This window comes from Bufo gargarizans, chromosome 6 (assembly GCF_014858855.1).
Source record: "Bufo gargarizans isolate SCDJY-AF-19 chromosome 6, ASM1485885v1, whole genome shotgun sequence".
In the NCBI taxonomy this organism is placed as follows: Eukaryota; Metazoa; Chordata; class Amphibia; order Anura; family Bufonidae; genus Bufo; species Bufo gargarizans.
The window spans coordinates 343,560,866-343,583,299 of record NC_058085.1 but is presented as its reverse complement, the minus strand read 5'-3'; the positions used below and the strand labels follow the sequence as shown (position 1 = coordinate 343,583,299).

At 43.5% G+C, this 22,434-nt stretch overlaps 1 protein-coding gene across 1 annotated transcript in view; it reads right to left on the bottom strand.

Moving 5' to 3' along the window:
• The window catches only part of ADAM12 (ADAM metallopeptidase domain 12), a 676,627-nt gene that overhangs the window by 69,729 nt on the left and 584,464 nt on the right, over window positions 1–22,434 (bottom strand). The window contains exons 16-17 of the mRNA XM_044298620.1: window positions 5,767–5,875; window positions 5,461–5,659 (exon numbers count right to left, since the gene is read on the bottom strand). Of these exons, the coding sequence (XP_044154555.1) occupies window positions 5,461–5,659; window positions 5,767–5,875 (308 nt within the window). The remainder of the gene's footprint in view (window positions 1–5,460; window positions 5,660–5,766; window positions 5,876–22,434) is intronic.

Genomic DNA, 22,434 nt, shown 5'->3' with positions numbered 1-22,434 from the left:
CTCATCCGCTGCTGCTATCATCATTTCTTTAGTCTGATTGGCTACTCTGCAGGGTTCACACGTGGACAGATAAATACTATATGCAATGAAGTTTTCAGACCATCGTGCAGATTTATTCAGTCACGGTTCACATGAACTCAATGTCGTTTTTTCACGCTTAGTTAAATTAATTCTTGATATCTCATATAAATACATGCTCTGAATAAAAAAAATATAATGATGTTCTTTGAATTTGCCAATTAACAAGTGCCTGGAAACGGAGCGCTCGCGCAGAGTTTGAAAATTATACGTGAGCTGATGTATTTAAATGGAATGGAAATGAAACACAATGACAGTATCTTATCACGATAGGAGAGTAGAGTCAGGGCTGCTGATAAAGATAAGGACTGTGAGACACAATTAGCGGGAAGTCACATTGTGATGGGGCCAGACGCGCAGGTTTAATCAGAGGGTGTACAGTTGGCCCTCAACGGGCTTATTAAATCTGAGATGATCAGAGCGAGATATGGGAAGGGATTATGTCATATTAAGGCTACATGCACATGACCGTGCCGTATTTTGTGGTCTGCAAATTGTAGATCCGCAAAACACACGGAGTGCTGTCGGCATCTTTTGCTGCCCCATTGAAGTAAATGGGTCCGCATCCAAGCTCGGCTTGGCTCGGATGAGGACCAAAACAACGTTCGTGTGCATGAGGCCTAATACCGTATGGAGGTTGACTTAAAGGGGTTGTGTCACTTCAGTAAGTGGCATTTATTATGTAGAGATTAACACTTACTAATGTATTGTGATTGTCCATATTGCCTCCTTTGCTGGCTGGATTCATTTTTCCATCACATTATACACTGGTCGTTTCCATGTTTATGACCACCCTGCAATCCATCAGTGGTGGTCGTGCTTGCACACTATAGGAAAAAGTGCCGGTCTCTCTGGTGGCCGAGACCGCAGGAGTGCACATAGGCTGGTGCTTTTTCCTGCGGTGTACAAGCACGGCCACCGATGCTGGACTACAGGGAATATAAAACACATTCGGAAAGTCTTCAGACCCTTTGACTTTTTACACATGTGTTGTGCTAAAATAAAAATAAAAAAAATGGTTTCCCCCATCAATCTGCACTCAGTACCTCATAATGACAAAGTGATAACAGAATTTAATCATTTTTTGCAAATTTATTAAAAAGGAAAAACTAAAATTTTACATGGACATAAGTATTCAGACCCTTTGCTATGACACTTGAAATTTAGCTCTAGGGGCCTACCATTTCTCTTAATCATCTTTGAGATGTTTTTACACTTTGATTGGAGTCCACCTGTGGAAAATTCAGTTGATTGGACATGGTTTGGAAAGACACTGTCCTGTATATACAAGGTCTCACAGGTAACAATGCATATCAGAGCACAAAACAAGCCATGAGGAGGAAAGAACTGCCTGTAGACCTCAGAGACAGGATTGCGTGGAGGCACAGATCTGGACAACAGTACCAAAGATTCTGCTGCACTGAAAGTTCCCAAGAGCACAGTGGCCTCCATAATTCTTAAATGGAAGAAGTTTGGAACAACCAGGACTCTTTCTGGAGCTGGCCACCCCACCAAGCTAAGTATTTAGAAGAGAAGGGACTTGGTAAGAGAGGTGACCAAGAACTGAATGGTCACTCGGGCTGAGCCACAAAGATCATGTGTGCAGATTGGAGAAACTTCCAGAAGGTCAACCATCACAGCAGCATTCCTCCAATCTGTTCTTTATGGTAGAGTGACCAGAAAGAAGCCTCTCCTCAGTTAAAGACACATTAAAGCTGTCTGGATTTTGCAAACAAAAAGCACCCACAGGACTCTCAGACTGAGATAAACAAGATTCTCTGGTCTGAAGAACCCAAGACTGAACTTTTTGGCCTCAATTCTAAGTCTCATGTATGGAGGAAAAAAGTACCTGCTGATCACCTTCCCCATATGACCCCTACAGTGAAGCATGGTGGTGGTGGCATCATGCTGTGGGGGTGTTTTTCAGTGGCTGGAACAGGGAGACTGGTCAGGTTTGAGGGAAAACTGAAAGGAACAAAGTACAGAGATATTCTAAATAAAAACCTCATCCAGAGTGCTCAGACTGTGCTGAAAGTTCACCTTTCAACAAGACAACACAGCCAAAACAACACAGGAGCAGCTTAGGGACAACTCTGTGAATGTCCTTAAGTGACCCAGCCAGAGCCTTGACTTGAACACAATCGAACATGGAGAGACCTGAAAATCACCCTCAACCAACGGCCCCATCCAACCTGACAGAGCTTGAGAGGATATACAGAGAAGATTGGCAGAAAATCTCCAAATTCAGGTGTCCAAACCTTGTGGCATCATAAAAGTTCGGAATACTTATGTCAACGCAAGATTTTAGGTATTTTTCTTTTCAACAAATTAGCAAAGAAAAATTCTGTTTTTACTTTCTCATTCTGGGTTATTGAGTGCACAAGGCTGCAAAATGACAAAATGTGAAAAAGGTGAAAGGGTCTGAAGACTTGTTTCCGAATGTATTGTGAAAGCTGCATGAGGAGAACGCTATATTACAGTAAGGGTATAACATATCATACGGCTGTTATGTGGCCCCTGGAGATTAAGGACCCAGACAAATTGGTCTCTTCTTCTTTTGAAAGCAGGAGTAGGATACACCTTTCCAGGGGCATTGGCCAAGGGTCCTGTAAAGGGTGTGAAGAGGGAACCCAACACCATGCCCTTCTATACTGGGTGGCAAAGTCTGGCACTATAATTTTGATAGTTGCTATTGAGCCCCCTCTGTCTTGTATCTTGTCCTACAGTATCTCATGATTTTTTTTGGAGCTGGGATGCTTAAATACTGATGATATGAGAAGGAAAAAGTTATTACTGTGCAAGCCTAATCTTCTAGACTGTGCTTGTGCTACTGTAAAAATGATACCATCAGCCGCGCTAACACTTACCAATCATTTACTGGCAGTGAAAATCAATTATATGTGCCAAGATGCCGTGGAAAATCTTCTCATGCACCTACTGCTGTGTAAAAAGCAACACGTTTATAATGCTCCTAGTTTTGCAGATCTAAAACTCTGCCAGAGCCTGGAGGAGTGTTAAAGGGGGTGTCTCACAATGCTACTAATGTTAAATATAATGCTATAATGAAGAACTTACTAATATAGTCCATGTTGCAATACTGTAGTCCCTTAAAGAATGCTCGTTGTCAGGGGTTACAGCCATCGCTGCAATCCAGCAGCGGTGGCCGTGTTTGCTCACTGGGTAGTAAAGTGCCAGCCTGTTTGGTGGCCGGGATGGCAGGAGTGTGCATGCGCCTTGCCGCACTAGCTCACTCCCATCCCGGCCACCTCGTATATGGTGTCCTTAGCTGCTCCCAGCAATGGCAGTAGAAAAGGCAGCCAGAGAAAAGAAATCGAACCTAGTTAAAGCCATGTGAAGCCTCGGGAGCGCGCGCGCGCACACAGGCAAGGGGCGGAATTACATTATCCCAGCACCGCTTTCCTGTGCAATCATTCAAAGCAATAACCACCGCCCCCTGCAGTTCAGAGAGTGCTTTATACTGTGAATCCATGAAGAAGACCTGTCTTATGGTTGAAACGCGTTGATTTTATGCAGGAGGATTACTTGTTTATACATTTTTTTTTTTTTTATTATAAAGAAATAAAGAATCATTGATTTTACTCGCTGGCTCCATTTGGACTTTTTTTTGCTGCATCTACGTTTGGGTGTGAACACTGCCCGGATCCGTGCAGAGCAGGTCAGAGCACCATTACCACTATGTTCTATCTACAAGGTCCAGAGAGTGCGCCTGGAGTGCTGCCTGGACGAGCAGAAATCAGGAGATGAGACAACCCACTTAAAGGAACACTCCAGTGAAAACTGTGTTATGCCTAGTGCAGGTCCTGAGAGGGTGGGGCATGACACAGGGATCCATAGAGAGAATCTCTATATCATGCTCCACCCCTCTGATCCTGCTCTAGACATAACCTAGGGCAGTGATGGCTAACCTTGGCACTCCAGCTGTTGTGAAACTACGACTCCCAGCATGCTCCATTTTTTTCTACAGAGTTCTGAGAGCAGCCAAGCAAGGGGGGCATCTTGGGAGTTGTAGTTTTACCACAGCTGGAGTGCCAAGGTTAGCCATCACTGATAGGGTATATTACAGGAATATCACATAGTATATGTAGAAAGATGGCAAAGAGAGTATAAACTGGATTGGAGGAAGAAGGAGGGGTACTTTGCCGTTTGAAATTGTAAACCCCCCCTTTAAAAAAAAAAAACTGCTCTGTTCTTGTCCCTCTAGTCTAGGAGTCCTGCAGCACTCTACCTATTGTGAAACTACAACTCCCTACATGCTTCATTCACTTCTATGGAAGCTCTGAGAACAGACAAGTTACTGTGCTTGCTGGGAGTTGCACTTTCTAACAGCAGCTAGGGCGCCGGCAGGCTGCTGACTCCTGCTCCAGCTTATACTGTTCATGAAGCTCTTGCATCACAACTTAGCGCTAGAACAACGGGGATTGAAAAATCTAATGAAAAGCATTCGAGACTTGGTATTAGAGGACCCCTAGTAATGGTACATAGAGTCACCAGTCCAGAGACGGTTCCGTGCACAAATTCTTTAACAAACATTGAAAAAATGCATTTGCTTGGCCTGTATAAAAGTGGGAAGTGAAGAGTTAATCATATTCATGCTAACTGTGCGTCTAACTACAGCGGGCACATTGTGTGTCTGGATTATCCTGCAGGCCGGTCTAAGCAAGTCTCCACATTAGAGCGTGAACAATGTCTCAGTTTTGTCTAAATTGATCACATTTTATGCTCAGCGGGAAAAAGAATGCTTGAAAACATCCATTCCCAAAGACAGATAATGCCCATAAAAATGCATCCCGGCAGAAGGAAATAAAAGCCTCCAAAGAAAAGAAACTTGGAAAAAAAAAGCTTCAATATTGATGACCTGCAGTATGCTCTGGATAGGTCATCAGCATTTGATTGGTAGGGGTCTGTCTCCCAGCACGTCGCCCATCAGCTGGTGACGTCATGTCCATCTGTCACGTCCCCTTTATTCAAGTGAATGGGATTGAGCTGCAATATCAAGCCCAACCACTATACAATGTATGGCGCTGTTCTTGGCTTAGGCTAGGTTTACATCGGCATCACGGTAGTCTATTCTGGCAGAGGATAACTTGAGGTACTCTATCATGGACTATGACTGATGGTGAAAGATGGAGATGTCCTCATGTAAACTCGGAGATGTGTTTTGTGTGATCCTAATGGAGAAGCATAATGGTGGGAAACCATTTTAAGACTGATGTTTCTGACCACGAACAGAATCAGAATTCTGAATTTGATTTAGAAAATGTTCTGGAAATATGCAATTAATATAAATGTCTAAATCATATAATTAATACAGGTTACAAGAAGAACGTCTCATTGAATAATAATTTCTTTGTCCACACTTACTTTTCCATGTCCGCACTTTGTCCCAGACAGTACTAGCCCTGGGTCTGGCATGTCATCCCCCAGATATACATGGGTACCGCGACACAAAATTTTTCCGCCTTCTTGCAGGGGGATGTTGGTTTCTATGGAGACAGCATTGGTGCCAATTACGGGTCGACTTGCGCCGCCTTGACACTGTATTTTTCCACACTTAGCATCTCTTAAAAAACAAACACAACAAGGTTTTGTTCCACACCATGAAGTCTAAAATCAGTTGCCATAACATTATCCGATAATCTATATAGAAACATATAAAAGTAAACCTACCGGCTTTCACACTTCATAAAAGATCCAGCATTGTCTTTCCCGCAGTTTCCATAGGGATCTCCTGCAGAGTTCACTCTCTCAAAGCAAATACCTGGGGCGGGCTTCGCACCTGAAATATAATCATATTAGCTATGTCTTAGTTATCGCAATGAAAACCTCATCTGATGTTCTGCAGATGGTGACATCTGTTGTCAGATAAAAATTGTTGCAAATTTTATGAGGTTTGCAAGATTCAAAGTAACACAGATTTAATTAGTAAAGATCATGTCAGGGTAAAATAATGGATTCTTTGCAGCATGCTCCTATTAGCATAATGATTTATTAATGCATGCACATAGCTACAATACAGGAACGCTAGGTTCCAATTACATCGTAGTGGGTAAGAGAATGTTAAAGACCAGGTAGAAGCAATCGGGAGAACTTATGGTGCTTCTTATCCAAGGACATAGGATTGCATATTTAGTGAGCCTAAAATTATTGGGGTTATGAACTTATCTGTATCCTTGTGGATAAGAAGCCTGAACAATTAAGTTTTTGATGTTTGGTGTTGGAGAAGGCTTAGTAGAACCCTATGGACACAAGGGAGTGGAGAATTGACTAAATCAAGCCTTCTACAGGAAGACCAGGTAGAAGCAATTGGAAGAACTCGTGGTGCTTCTCATCCATGGAAAATGATTGTGTATCAGCCAGTTAACCTAGAATAATAGAGAGTATGACATGTATGACACTCTTTTGTGGATAAGAAGTTTTTTAAGTTGGCTAAGGCTTTGGAGAACCCTAAGGACACAGGGTACAACAAGGAAGTGTGTCCTCCTTGACCAAATCAAGGCTTCCAGTGGAAGGGAACTTTTTGAAGTTTTGTGTTGGTGAAGACTTTGGAGAACCCTATGGACACAGGGTGCAACAAGGAAATGGATCTTCGACCAAAAGATTACAATTCCATTGTAGTGGGTAAATGAGTTTTAAAGACCAAGTAGAAGCAATCGGGAGAACTTATGGTGCTTCTCATCCAAGGACATAGGATTGCATATTTGGTGAGCCTAAAATTATTGGGGTTATGAACTTATCTGTATCCTTGTAAATAAGAAGCCTGAACAATGACGTTTTTGAAGTTTGGTGTTGGATAAGGCTTAGTAGACCCCTATGGACACAAGGGAGTGGAGAATTGACCAAATCAAGCCTTATACAGAAAGACTAATTATATCATAGACCAGGTAGAAGCAATTGGAAGAACTTGTGGTGCTTTTCATCCATGGAAAATGATTGTGTATCAGCCATTTATATTGAGACTATGACATTTTCTGTACTCTTTTGTGGATAAGAAGTTTTTGAAGTTGGCTAAGGCTTTGGAGAACCTTAAGGACACAGGGTACAACAAGGAAGTGTGTCCTCCTTGACCAAATCAAGGCTTCCACTGGAAGGGAACTTTTTGAAGTTTTGTGTTGGTGAAGGCTTTGGAGAACCCTATGGACACAGGGTGCAACAAGGAAATGGATCTTCGACCAAAAGATTACAATTACATTGTAGTGGGTAAATGAATTTTAAAGACCAAGTAGAAGAAATCAAAAGAACTTGTGGTGCTTCTAAACCAAGGAAATAGGATTGCATATCTAGTGAACCTAGAATTATTGAAGCTATTATATTTTCCGTAGCCTTTTATGGATAAGAAGCCCAAACAATGAAGTGTTTGAAGTTTGGTGTTGACGAAAGTTTTGGAGAACCCTAAGGACACAGGGTACAACACAGAAGTGTAAGGTTTACCAAATCAAGTCTTCAACTGGAAGGCCAAAATGAAATTTATCTAGCTCATTGGATAAAGAGGTCAAAGTGAAATATTTTTCATATTGAGAAGCCCTAGCTCGAACTTAAGCCAGAATTGATTTATTGGCCTCAGTTGCTAAAAAGTCTTTGGAACTATTCAGATCTTTCCTTTTTTCTCAAACTGCTGATTGGCGGGGGTGCCGGGAGTCAGATCTCCACCAATGATATATTGATGACCTATCCTGAGGATGGCTCATCAATATTACTGGCTGCACAACCCCTTTAATACAAGACACTTATTAATGTATTGTGATTATCCATATTGCCTCCTTTGCTTGCATTATTAATTTTTACATCACATTATACACTGCTTGTTTCCAGGGGTTACATCCACCCTGCAATCCAGCAGCAGTGGCCGTGCTTGCACACTATAGGAAAAGGCACTGGCCTCTCTGGTGGCTTGGACCATGGGAGTGTGCATATGCCAGCAATTTTTCCTACAGTGTGCAAGCATGGCCACTACTGCTGGCTTGCAACATGGTCATAACTCCTGGAAACGAGCAGTGTATGATGTGATGGAAAAATGAATCAAGCCAGCAAAGGAGGCAATATGGACAATCACAATACATTAAAAGTGCCTTGTATTAACTATCTCTACATATACTATCTATAAATGCCATTTGATGTAGTCAGACAACCCCTTTAATTTCTCATTGAGAAAAGAAAAAAAATCTGGAATTTTACAAAAAGTTTACGGCTATTCTATTAGAGCTTTTGCAGGTCAATGAGCAAACCAAGTAATGCAAAACATTATTTGGTTCCATTAAAGCTGAGAAGCGGCTCGTTCCTGTATCATATTATCCATTATATCAAAGACAGGGAGAGAAATTGTGTTACACTTACGTAATTATTGATTTTAAGGACAATGTGAACACTCTTGCAAAGTTGATGCATATATACACAATGATGTATAGCATCATGGGGTGCAGAATTAGCAATCACATCTAGGCCCTAGTGCTCGCGGGGGTCCAAAGACCACTCTACCTCATAAGAACACACCATAATTTAAAATGGCACATGGTAGGTAAGGAGCCCTGTTGCAGATTTTGAATTATGGCCGAGCAACTTATATCCCTAATGGGCAGTATCTAGTCTAGTCTAAGCTCGGCCACACAGTGGCCATAAGGTCACTTTTGGTGTGGCAATTTGTGGAAGTTTGACCCACAAGTGAATATGTTCTGTGGCTCTCCCAACTGTCCCCTGACACACACCCCACCCCCCAAACTGGTAACACCCAGCTGGACCTTCATTTCAAACTGTTAGTAATTCATTCATAACCTCCAGCAGGAATAATGAAGGAATGGCACAACATTGTGATGCTCTAGAATTCTTATTACATGGGGGATGCACATAGTTACTATAAAAGACATGTCAGGAGAGGTTGTAGGTCCTCTTTAAGGTCAGAGAGATGTAACATAGGAAAATATGAATAGTCAGCACTTAAAGGCATAGTCCTCTAGCAGTCCACCAGCTCAGCTTGGGTGGTATTACCACTGCAACAAGGTTAACAGTAGCCCACAGCATCATAACAGGCCAACAGATATGCTCCTTCTTGCAAGACAAAGTTGCGCTCATTCTTGACCACATGTGGACTTCATAGGTGGCCCATCAGAGATGTATCCTCACTTGTAATGATGTAAGGGGAAATAGACTAGCCATAACTCTCCCCCAAAGACAACAGCTGATCACCCCAGGGGTGTCTGAATCTGCCCCTGATTGAAATGGGTTGTCATGATAAGAAGAACCAATTACGGTTCAGATGCTACAGGATGTTTACCGTAGGATCCACAAACTAGGTTATGAAATGAGAACACATAGGTAATATCAATGGATCATCTGAGATTGTGGAACTGTCTCGCTATAGCTGTAGGAGGCAAGACGATCCATAGAGAGCGTCAGTAATAATCACTGCTTTATATAACGAGAAAAAAATTGTCGATTAACGTTCAGGTAAAGAAGAAACATTTAGGATGTGGTTTTGGACAAGACAAAAAAAATGCTATTGAACAAAGTGCTATATAATAAACCACAGGCAGCTATTAGAAAACTACTCGAGCATCACAACAAAGCGACTATCCTGAGGAAAGCTACAACGCTAAATTAATTTGGTGCGCAGACGTTATTCCTCATCCTGATCTTGCTTTTAGTGGGGAACATCTCTTGTAAAACAATAATAAAATCAATGCCAGGGAAGCGAGACGTACTTCTTTCTAGTCTAGTTACGGCTAGCAAGTCACAGAAGCCTAGATGTATCTAGATGTGGTTTTGCATGGTATGAAATATCAAGGCCAGGACCATGGGGGTGGTTTTATCAAAATGGAAGTGTTCACCACCATAGCAAACGATCAGACTCCAGTTCCCCTTTTTTGGGCAACTCTTCCACTTTTCACTTGAACCAGATTTGATAAATCTAAGACCAGGTTTGCTTGGAAACTTTGGAAGAGATGTATCGAAACTGATGTAAAGAGGAGGTGTTAATGGAAACCAATCCGAGTGCTATTCACATTTTCGAAATGGCTGCTGAAAAAAGTTGGAATCTGATTGGTAGACTACCTTCTTTTTTCCTTTGTTTAATCCACATTCCCAAGCGAGTGTGGTTGAGCTGTACACCACCTATGGTACCCAAAAAATATACCTTTTTAAGCAACTGTACAAGTGATTTTTGGGCCAGTTATTGTGATTTCCCTACAGTTTTTATTCTGCATTAACCAAGGAGGTAAGAAGAATAGGGCCGCATTGCAGGTCCCCAAATCAGGAATGGCCCCCCCCCCCCCCGCCTTGGTTGACAGTAAAACGACCTGTAGTAACACAAACAGCAGTCGTCAAGTGTGGATAATAGTATTTTACATATCAGTGATCTTCAATCTGTGTCTCTCTACCTGTTGCAACTACAGCTCCCGTCATACCCTGATAACCACAGACTCAGGGCATGATGGGAGTTGCACTTTTGCAACAGCTGGAGAGCCACAAGTTGGACAACTTTGCTATATACAGAATGGTTGACCTAGACTGCAGGAAACCTCCAAAGCTGTCCCTTAGCCTCCAAAAGCCAAAGCAACTATTACGGCTCTTGTTATCCCCATGGCTGTACCAGCCTATTTGGAAAAGCATAAACCTCTCCTCTACCCTAGACCAGGGATGGGCAAACTGCTGCTCTCCAGCTGTTGTAAAACTACAAATCCCATCATGCCCTGCTGTAGGCTGATAGCTGTAGGCAGACTGGGCATGATGGGATTTGTAGTTTTACAACAGCTGGAGAGCCGCAGTTTGCCCATCCCTGCCCTAGACCACCAGAGAAGTCTGAACCTTGGGACAACCAATATGGCCACCATTACAGAAGCCATAGGGTTTGTCACCAAACTTTCCAAAACTCTTTAAAGACAAATATAGCCAATTATTGGGCAACATAAGAAAGGGTCATTCTATATTTAGGCAGACCTGACATTCAAAAGTCCTAGTCAGCTCATATGAAATCTTTAAATGGATTTTCCGAGATATTTTTACTGATGGTCTATGGACAGGTCATTAGTATCTGATCGGTGGGGGTTCGACACTCGAGAACCCCGCAGTTTAGCTGTTTGAGAAGACACTGGCCCTCGAAGTAGTGCTGCAGCTTTTCCTGGGCCGAGTGACGACACTTTCATCGATCACATGGCTTAGGCGCAGGTCAGGCCCGTTGAAGTGAATGGGGCTGAGCTGCGATACCAAGCACAGCCGCTATCAAATGGACAGCACTGTGCTTGATGAGCTGAGAGAAGGCCGTGGCGCTACTGTGAGCACTGGTGCCTTCTCAAGCAGCTGATCGGCGATGGACTCCGACTGATCACCTATCCAGAGGATAGGTCATCAGTAAATATATATAGGAAAATCCTTTTAATTATGGATACATTGATGTTTTTTTGTAAACATTAGTTTACAACAAAAAAATAAATAATTTTTGACAATAAACAATGTTCAGATGTGGTCAGTTGACCTCTATGTAGAGTGCAAACAACTTGGAGAGCAACCTTCCAAAAGTGTAAAAGTCCAGCACCAACTGACTAAAAACATCAAAGTAGCATGTCAAAGAAATATTCATGGTAATGGCCATCATTGGATCAAGATTTACAATCCATACGTCCATTGTATAGCGGCTGTTTGGTACTTCAGCTGAGCACCATACACCGGAGCGCTACGGTCTCTTCACAAGGCTGATTGGGGGGGGGGGGGGTGCCCCTGGGAGTCAGACCCCCCACTGATCAAATATTGATGGCCTCTCCTTAGTCCAACAATATCAAAAAGACAACCCATTTAAATATTTAACTCCACAATATAATATAACAATATTATATTGTGGAGTTAGATATGATGTATCTCGATCAGTGGATGTACTGCCGTTTGCTATGTACGGCACAAGTGATGACGTCTGTCAAGGTCAGCATTGCTTCCAGTCCTATCGGCAGTACAGAGGGCACACAAACAATAGAAATAAAAGGAAAAAATCTCATAAGATTATCACATTTTTCCAGTGAATTAGATTAGTTTAAAGATATTGGTATTGATTGAAAGTTGGTGATAATGGGATAAGCTTTGGCCTTCAGGGCAGAAGCTTTTCATATTATTCTTTATGTAATAGAGTGGCCTTCCATCTATGACATACATTACCCAGAGTTTGAGTTTCCTGCTTTTCTCTGCAGGTTTTCTAAAAGGAAATCTATCACCGGAAAATTCAATAAAGTAATTGCAAAAATAAAATAACCTGATTTATCTAATATGTAAAGCTGAGTGTATGTGTGTATGTCCGCTAAAGGAATCCGCACCCTAGCATTTACAATCACAAAATTTGTCACACAGATACATCAGGTGAAGGTTTTAGACCGGGTCTCAGCTCTCTAGCACATACCGTTCCTGAGATATTCCCCAAAAAGGCAATTATGGCACGTCACATGACCTACATTAGCCAATAGAAGCCTGCAGGTTTTTCTCTTCATATCCCAACTGCCATACACACAGTCACATGTCCCTTATCTGCCAATAGAAGCTCGCAGGCCCTTAGTCTCCACATACACACAGTTTTACTCCAGGTTTCCATAACAACCCAGCCATTTTTCTTCACTGCTGTAGGTCAGCTTTAAAGGGGCAGGGCGCTTTGGATGACACTGTTAAGGGAGCAGAGTGCTGTGGAGGTCACAGTTAATGGCCACCCTCAAAAGACGGACTTAACAACCCCTCCTCCAGGTCCAGCTAGGCCACACCCCTGACTGGTTAGGCCATGCCCCCTCCCACTCCGCAGCTGACAGGGATTGAAAAAATGAAGGTAAAAATCTACTTCTGTCAGCTGCAGGGGAGGGAGGGACAGTGACTTTCTCCCTGCAGCTCACACTCAGACAGCACAGTGCTGCTGTCTGAGAGTAAGCTGTTCAAAAGGACATCCCTGTGTCCGTCTAGACATTGCGCCGGACGGAGGACAGGGAGTCTGAAAGCTGGACTGTCTGGTCTACTGTGGACCTCTGGCCACCCTAGGCAGGCTGCTGTGGAGGTCACAGTTAAGGGGATGGTCCACTATGGAGGTCAGTGTTAAGGGGCAGATTACTGTAGAACCACTGTTAAGGGGGCAGGGTGTTGTGGAAATCACTGTTAAGGAGACAGGGTACTGTGGAGGTCACTAATAAAGAGGCGGCCACTGTGGAGGTCACTGTTAAAGGGGAGGGCGCTGTGGTCCTGTGGATGTTACTGTTAAGGGGGCAGGCCGCCATGGAGGTCACTGTTAAAGGGGCAGGCACTGTGGAGGTCACTGTTAAGGAAGGAGGGGACTGTGGAGGCCACTATTAAAGGGGCAGTGGGGTACTGTGAGGTCACTGTTAAGGGAGCGGGGTACTGTGGCAGTCACTGTTAAAGGGGCAGTCACTGTGGAGGTCTCTGTTAAGGGGGTCGGGAATGGTGGAGGTCAGTTAAGGGGACTCTAACCTATGGTCAGTGTTAAGGGGCGGGTGCTGTGGAGGTCACTGTCAAGGTGGTGGGTTGCTGTGAAACTCACTGTTAAAGGGGCAGGCTGCTGTAATGGTCAAAGTTAAGGGGGTGGGCTGCTGTGGAGGTCCCATTTTAAGGGACGGGGCACTGTGGGGGGGGGGTCTGTGTTAAGGGGTGGGGGGCTGTGGAGGTCACTGTTAAGGGGGCAGGGTGCTGTAGATGTCACTGTTATAGTGGATACTGTTGATATCCTTTAACGACACACAAACATTAAATGAAATAGATTAAATATACCGGTGCGAAGCCGGGCCCTTCAGCTAGTGTCTCATAAATTCTAAATGGTTAGGATTTAATTTCTTACACCGATGAAGGTATTATCATTTTATGCATTAGAGATCAATGTATATATAAATTGCCCGCTAAATTGTGCATTTTCACTGACAGTATTGGCATAATAATATTTATAAAAAACATTAAACGATCAAGAGGCAGTCTATTTGACATCTGTCACTAGGGTAGAACCCATTGGGCAACACTTAATGATCTAATTGATGCAAAGATAGGAAACCTTTCCTACTTGTTGCTGGGTCAAATGCACACTATGACCTAGTATCTCTATGCCGGCCCAATATCTGACCCCTCCACCAGAAACCTGCATAATTAAAATATCACGTGGGTCCTTCTTTATCACTGGTGATAGGATCTCAAAACCGGAGGAACACGCCTCAGTTTTGTACCTATTCATTGTCAATGGGGACAAAACTGAACAAACTGGAACGGAGTGCACCAGAATGCATTCTGTTCTGGTTTGTTTCGCTCCCATGCTGGATAAGCAGCGTTACTGTGTGCGGCATGGGAGACTGAACATGCTGGGTCCGGCACAAAAAGCATGTAAGCTGTGTCCGGAAAAAAAAAACGGCGACCGTTGACTTAGAATAGTGTTGGTGCCGGATCCGACATGTTAATTTTCGATATAATACAACCAGGTCTGATCTGAACGGAATGGTTGTATTATTCAAACGGATGCGTTTTTCTGTGGTTTTGATATACCATGCCGGATCTCAATACCGGACAGCAATAACACATATGGGAAAGTAGCCTAACTCCTTGGTCAGCAGCCGGTCACCCTACTTGATTGACCCAGGGACTTTATTGGCACAATAGAGGTAGAAAGTAAATCGGAGTATCTGGAAATAGGTTTGTTCTTAAAGGGGTTGTCTCAGCTCATCATGTCACTTTTATAAAGTCACTTACTAATGTACCGTACGTCAATAAAAAAAAATAAGCTTCTGGTCACCAGTCTCTTCCCTTTTCCTTCTTTTTAGACACTGCTCGTCTTTAGGGGTTACGGCCACCGCTGCAATGTAGCAGCAGTGGCTGCGCCTGTGCACATCCAGTGAAAAAGTTGGACTTTATGGTCCTGATCTGTTGTTTCCATGGGAGATAAGCTTGGGAGTGTGTCCCTGCAAAGAATACTGCTGCCCGTGCCACACTATGAAACTGTATCACCACCCTGAGAAGGGCGATACAGCTGAATTCAGGAAGGTACCTGTGGCTGTTGTCCAGGTGCATGAGTGCCTGATGCTCCAAAGTATCAGATCTTTATGGAAAACTGTCTGGCGGCCATGAGGTGGGCTTGGGCGGGCCCCTGGGCATCGTCCCACTGGGAAATTTCCCTGTAGCGTTTATGGCCATCCCGCCCCTGACATCCATTATCTTCATAGTAGATGCTGTGAGGTACAGGGACTTATACCAATAAAAGGTAGACCTGGAGCTTCAGGCAGCCTATACAGGATGGCAGCGTGAAGTGCATGAAGCTCACCCTATTTGCGGGCCGCAACTATAATTGTCCCGGTGTGACCCGGCAATTATTGATGAGCCGCATGCAAATCCCACTGTCGGGACCGCATCATGTACGATGCGGCCCTCTAGCTGTTGTAAAACTACAACTCCCACAATGCCCTGCTGTAGGCTGATAGCTGTAGGCTGTTGCATGCTGGGAGTTATAGTTTTGCAACAGCCGGAGGGCCGCAGGTTGAGCATGCCTGATGTACGGGCATCTTCACACTACATACCCCGGGCAGTGATACAAGTAATGGACATCCCTTAAGAAATGATATATAAATTATCACCGAAGCCCGATCCACATCTTGTTTCCATACAATACGCATCTTCCAAAGTTTGTTTTCGATTCCTTTACAAAATGCTTTTCTTTTGCACCTGCGAACCCCACGGCGCCTCGGGAGCATAATGAATTCTACAGCCTCTCTCTCACTAATTAGTTTGAAGGCTAATTAGCATGTTTTTTCACTGATGATATTTATATGCTTCTTCACTCTTTCAATCTCATTTAGGTGTCCTTACTTAAAAGCAGAGGTCTTCCTGATGAAATTATCAGGGGCGAGTTTAACTAGAACTCTGCAGGTTTGATGCTTTCCAAACATAAATCAGCCTGAGCGGAAGAACTAAACGCTCTCGGCAGTTTGGAAGATTTGTCACTCCAGAGTGATAGGGCTTTAAGAACGATGGCTTTTGTTGCGATCTGCAGCATTTACTTTTGATTCATTTCATTGCTCCATCTGATGATACTGAACGGAATGGCTTTACATTGGCCAACTCAGCAAAACTGTTTGTTCCCGATAATTGCCTGCTCGTCTGGGGAGCTGCCGTTACATGCAGCAATCATCTCGGAGGAGTGATGGCTGCTCTGATCACTTGTCCCCATAGAGAATCATTATTTCTGGGCAGCATGATCTCCTGCCCAGAAATTATGATTTTGGTGTCCACATCAATGCTTTTACCCAATGAAAGAGCAAACACTTGAGTGATCGGTGGCACCTTTACACGGGCAATTATCAGGAATAGCACAGCATATCATGTTCAGAAGGTGACCTTTGTGATATATCTATGGAACATGCCAAGAACATTTCATAGTTTGAGGTTCCATCTCTGGTGTGAGAATGGTCCATTATCTCTCTGTCTGGCACTCCAGAGGCTCTTGAGAGTGTGACAATGTGCCCATGGGACAAAATAAAAAAAGTATGTTTCACCCCGCTGTAACGGTATGAACATGCTATGGACACGATAGATCAATCATTGAAGGACCCTTACGGTGGCTTTAAGAATGATGGCTTTTGTTGCGCTCTGCAGCATTTACTATTGATTCATTTCATTGCTCCATCTGATGATACTAAACGGAATGGCTTTACATTGGCCAACTCAGCAGAACTGTTTGTTCCCGATAATTGCCTGCTCGTCTGGGGAGCTGCCGTTACATGCAGCAATCATCTCGGAGGAGTGATGGCTGCTCTGATCACTTGTCCCCATAGAGAATCATTATTTCTGGGCAGCAAGTCCTTGTTTACCAGCATGATCTCCTGCCCAGAAATTAGGATTTGGGTGTCCACATCAACAATGCTTTTACCCAATGAAAGAGTAAAGACTTGAGTGATCGATGGTCTCTTTACACAGGCAAATGACAGAAGCAGTCTCTGATACGTTGCCTGGACTTTCGGCGCTGCAGGTCCCAAAAGTGCATTGACCTTTACACGGGCAATTATCAGGAATAGCACAGCGTATCATGTTCAGAAGGTGACATTTGTGACATATCTATAGAATATGCCAAGAACATTTCATAGTTTGAGGTTCCATCTCTGGTGGGAGAATGGTCCATTATCTCTCTTTCTGGCACTCCAGGGGCTCTTGAGAGTGTGACAATGTGCCCATGGGACAAAATAAAAAAAGTATGTTTCACCCTGCTGTAACGGTATGAACATGCTATGGACACGATAGATCAATCATTGAAGGACCCTTACGGTGACACAGACCATACAGATGTGTCCTTCTTTACCTTTTTTTTTTGGGCTCAACGTATCCAGAGATGTGTGGTGTGAGACACCCAGCTTTAGAAAGAAAAAAAAAAACATCATGATTTTATGATACTCCTTCCCATGAAATCTATCCTTTAAGTTTCACCATCCAGTGCTTGTAAATTGTGGCCTTTCAAGGGTTTTGATAGCCTGTTGAGATATTGTATTGGATTTGTTAATGAGAATTTGGAGTCCTTCACCAAGTTTAAGCTACGGGAAAGATGGCCACGTCTGTATTTCCTGGCAGATCCAACAGAAAACAAATGTCTCTTTCCGACCTGCAAATATGTCATAGCTGTAGCCTCTCAAAGGGTCTTTTAAACCTGGGTCTATCTACAGTACATTTATCTATAATGAGAATATGTGTCTCTGTCAGACACATAGAACCTATATTAAATACATTATGTTCTTGCAAAAATGTTTTCAGCACCAAAATGTTCCCTAGTGTGTTATTTTGTGCACCCCAAACTTCAAGTGTAGCCTGAATTTCCTGATCCTCGGTCAAAAATATAATAATTTGGCAGATATAGTGCTGGCATCTCGTTATGTGGTAGTGGCCCATCTTCAGGTTCCCTCAGCCATCAGGATCTAGGTTCCCTAGGACCCTTTGTACCCCTTATAGGGACTTTTCTCATCCAAAGAACTATTGCCTTATCTTATTTATATACACACACATATACATCACCATAGAACATTTAACTGTTACAAAACAGAAGTGGATCCGCTGTGCCTTCTGAACAGATTTGACTTGGGACTACTCCTAAGGCCTCTTTCACACAAGCGTGACGGATTAGGTCCGGATGCGTTCAGGGTGCGTTCAGTGAAACATTTTGCAAGCAGTTCAGTTAGTTTTGTCTGCAATTGCGTTCAGTTGTACAGTTTTTTCCGTGCGGGTGCAATGCGTTTGATGCATTTTTCACACGCGTGATAAAAAACTGAAGGTTTACAAACAACATCTCCTAGAAACCATCAGTAAAAAACACATTGCATCCGCACCTGCTTCCGGATGCGATGCGTTTTTCACTGAAGCCCCATTCACTTTTATGGGGCCAGGGCTGCGTGAATAATGCAGAATATAGAACATGCTGCGTTTTTCATGCAACGCAGAACTGATGTGTAAAAAAAAATGCTCATGTACACAGACCCATAAAAAATAATAAGTCAGGATTCAGTGCGGGTGCTATGCATTTACGTGTGAAAGGGGCCTAAGGGTGTCATCTAAGTGGCCCCTCTGTCCTTCACCCTTTAACCCCTATACAGGTATCACTGCAGGAGAACCACCAGTCTGCTACCTCTTGAAGTTGTCTCTGTTCAAGTGACTGCTGATCCACGGGGGTCAAGAGACAATGGAGGGGAACATCAAGGGATCAGGCAGACCATAGTCAGGGACAGGGTGAGGTTGGGGCAGGCAGAGTCTGTGCAATCCAGTCTCAGTTCAAGGTCAGGGCAGGTAGCTCAGAGTCAGCACAGAGATCAGACTGGCAAAGAAAGGTCAAATCCGGAGTTGGGCAAAAGTTGATACATGAGAGAGCTAACAATACAAATAGTGCTCTTTTGCAGGAAACTAGACTACTAGAACCTATTGCTCAGGCACCATCCCAAATAGTAGGTTCCATGTGGTTGCCAGAAATAGGCTTGGAAAGATTTATTTGTAAGAAAACTGGCCCTTTAAGAGAGAGAGAGAGAGAGAGAGAGAGTACACTGGGCAGACAGGGGGACAGGCAAGAAGCAGAACACAACCTGCATGAGGTGGATGGAGGTGCTCTACTCGGCAACTCTTGCCTGCCAGGAAGAGGCAGTAAGATGCCTATGAGCACAAACTGCCAGGGAACCACAGCAGGGGAGCTGGTGAGTGCTTCAATGGTCACTCCCTGAAGGGAGCTGGAGACGGCAGTGGGTACGAACAGCCAGTGTAACATTCAAATTATAGATGCTAACCTATTAAAAACACATTTCAGATATAGAAGGCACAGTGACCCATTGGACGACTGCTAAAGGGTTAACATGGTAGTGGATCACTGTTAAAGAGTTAATGTTGTGATTCATTGCTTAAGTACTTAAATGGTTAAAGTATTCTTAGTCTTGCACACTGTAAATCCCAAAATGGTTATGTATAGACAGCAAATAGTTAACTGGCAGACTTAGTGCACTTCTCAGGGTGATAGGCTGGCTCCTCCCCCTGGTTAGCAGAGAGTCTTTGCTAGGTAGGCCTAGAGGATGGACGTATGTTTGTGAGCTGCAGATAACTAGACCTAGTGCAGAAAACCTTCATCCCCAAGACTGAAAGCTGACAGAAAAGCAAATGAATTTAAAGAACAACCCCTGAGACAAAGATAACACATATTTTCAGATGGTTGAGAATTACTAAACAGGCCATGTTTGGAGAGACAGTAAGGTAAACACTAATTTATGGAAACAGACTTTACTGCATGTGGAAAGGGTTTCATTGCCTCCGGCACCCACCATACTTCTAAGACAGATTGGTAATTCGACCTAAGATCTGCACCCTGCAGCCTGGGCAATGCAGAAAGTGTTAATGAGAATGGAATTGAACGCCTGTGGTTACTTGAACACATTGCAAAGTGTATCTAGAGAGGAACTGTGGGAGGACTACTATGATAATTGCTACTGCCTATACACAGATATTGGGAAAAGCCTACACTGTAATATACCTCAGAACTGTGCCTATTGCTGCTGTGTGTACTGAAACTCCCATCATCTATTTAATAAAAAGAGACTTTATTTATTGTAACCAAACGGACCTGGTCATTTCCATCTGCACCTGTTCTCATGCCTTACATCCATCAACCACCACCAGGAAGGAGACCACAGAAGTCCAGAGTGTGTCCTGAAGGAAGAAAGGGTGCGCCCTCCCATCACTGCATGGTCCAGGGAGCAGTAGGGTGAGGATTGCTACCATGAGAGCTACCATCCCCATCATTTCCGCTGTCACCACCACTCTCCTCCTCTCTCTCTCCCCTCCTAGGCTCGCTGCAGAGGTGTCACTGATAAATAAAACCTACCTGTATGTTGGCATCCATTGCTCAGGTCTGGCTTTACCGCTGACATGTCATTAACCCAGATCACCATAAATTAGGAGGTGTCAAATATATTAGTCCTCTCAAAGCCTACCTTTGACTTATTTATTATCACGCATCCTTTGATGGTTCTTTATGTTCTATTTAAACTGCTTATTCTTCCTTTAACTAAACATGTTATCTAATAAAGCAAGCTGTAGATTACTCTTCTTTGATCTAGCGGCTGACCTGGAGGCTCGACTCCCTTGCTACCGTTCTCCTCGCTCTCTGTTTTCCTTCCCCAGTGTTACTGACATTCAAAAGGTATTTTAACAACAGCACCAGGAGAGGAGAAAAGAGAACATGAAGAAATGTATCCCTGTGTGATACCACATTAAGACTTAAAGTGGTTGTCATATTTTACAATGCTTTTTTTGTTGTTAGAGAACCCCTTTGAAACTAACCAGATCACATGCGCTTATACTGTTTCATATCGTTTATTGTAATATATCCTCTTCATTTGCAGTTATTGCACTCTATCTGAACTGCACTGTGGAAAGGGTTAATGCACATCCTGCTAATACTGAGAGACTTTGGGACTTTTTACCTATGCACTGAGAAGTTAGAAATCTTCCACAGTTACTATAAGGGACTATGCAAAGTTTTGGAGGGAAAAAACAGACACACTCGCCTTCTGGCTGTCTGGTTTAGCTCTGTTGTTTATGTCTGCTTATTCATTTCCATAGCCTTGAATTGAGGCTCTATACAAGTCTGTGATAGACAAAAATTATAACAATGTTTCTGTTTAGGCTGTGCTTCTCCACTCCACCCCTCTCATTAGGTTTTAGTTCAGCTAGAAACTGTATATAAGGAGAGAAATCAGAGCCCATAGTCGTCTGCAGACAAGGACCAGTGTTTAGTAGAAGAGACGAGTAACTAAAAGAATACTGCTGAGATAGGGACGCTGATGAGGGAGCCAGCCAGACGACTAAGCCACAGACTCTGGGCTACCAGCCCTTTGGTCAGGGTACCAGCCTTCTAACAGAGAGAGGGGCACAGCTAGTTCAGGCCTTTTTTCAGCATGAAACCCTCTTCTGCCAAGGAGGAGACTGGAGAAGAAAGCTCAGTGCCTGCCTTGTATTGTTTTGCACTTGAGTTACTCCAGTAAAGTAGCACACTGGTTTACTACAGACCCCGAGTGTCTGGACTTCTTTTCTGTGCCATGTTTTACCATCCCTTCTAGACGGTGTCCGGGGGACCTAGCGTAGCGTTGGCCCCCCCCCCCCCCCCCAAACCCAGCCACTGTATACCTTTTTATAGAATAGGGTACTTTAATAAACTATTCAACAGCACAAAACATATACTGAGGTACTATACACCAGGACATTCTTTTGGCCTCCTGTGGATGCGATGTGGCTAAATTTGACACAAACACTTGGAGCTGTTCCTAGCCTATACGCCATATGTAGGCTCTCATTGTGATTTAATGTGAACAGAGGTCTGTGTGAAGGAAGAAGAAAGAGAACCCTTGGTAGTCTTCACAAAAGGACCTCTTCCATATACATAGTCTTAAAGGGGTTATTACTATCTCAGCCTTTCATGGCCGACATGGGAATAATCAGAGTAGCTTCATTCTGTAGAAAAATATGTTTAGTCTGCATGCAAATGAGCAGTTAAATGCACTGAGGGCGGCCCCAAGCCACTTTGTGCACCCTTGCTTTTCTAGCTTTCTTTTCCAGCCCTTCCCTCTCTTTCTAGATTGACAGGGCTAGGAGAGATCGTTATGCAGAAGCCTGACCCTGTCAATCAAGAAGGAGAGGGAGGGGTTACAGAGGAAGCAGGAGGAGCATGGATGCACATAGTAGCTTGGACCTGCCCTCTGTGTACTCATTTGCATATGGAATAAAAGTACTAAGTGAAAGGTATCATTACATTAAGCTGAGACAGTCCTACAAAGAATTGTGCCTGGTTTATCCGTGAATTTACTGGTGACAGGTTACCTTTAAGGAAGA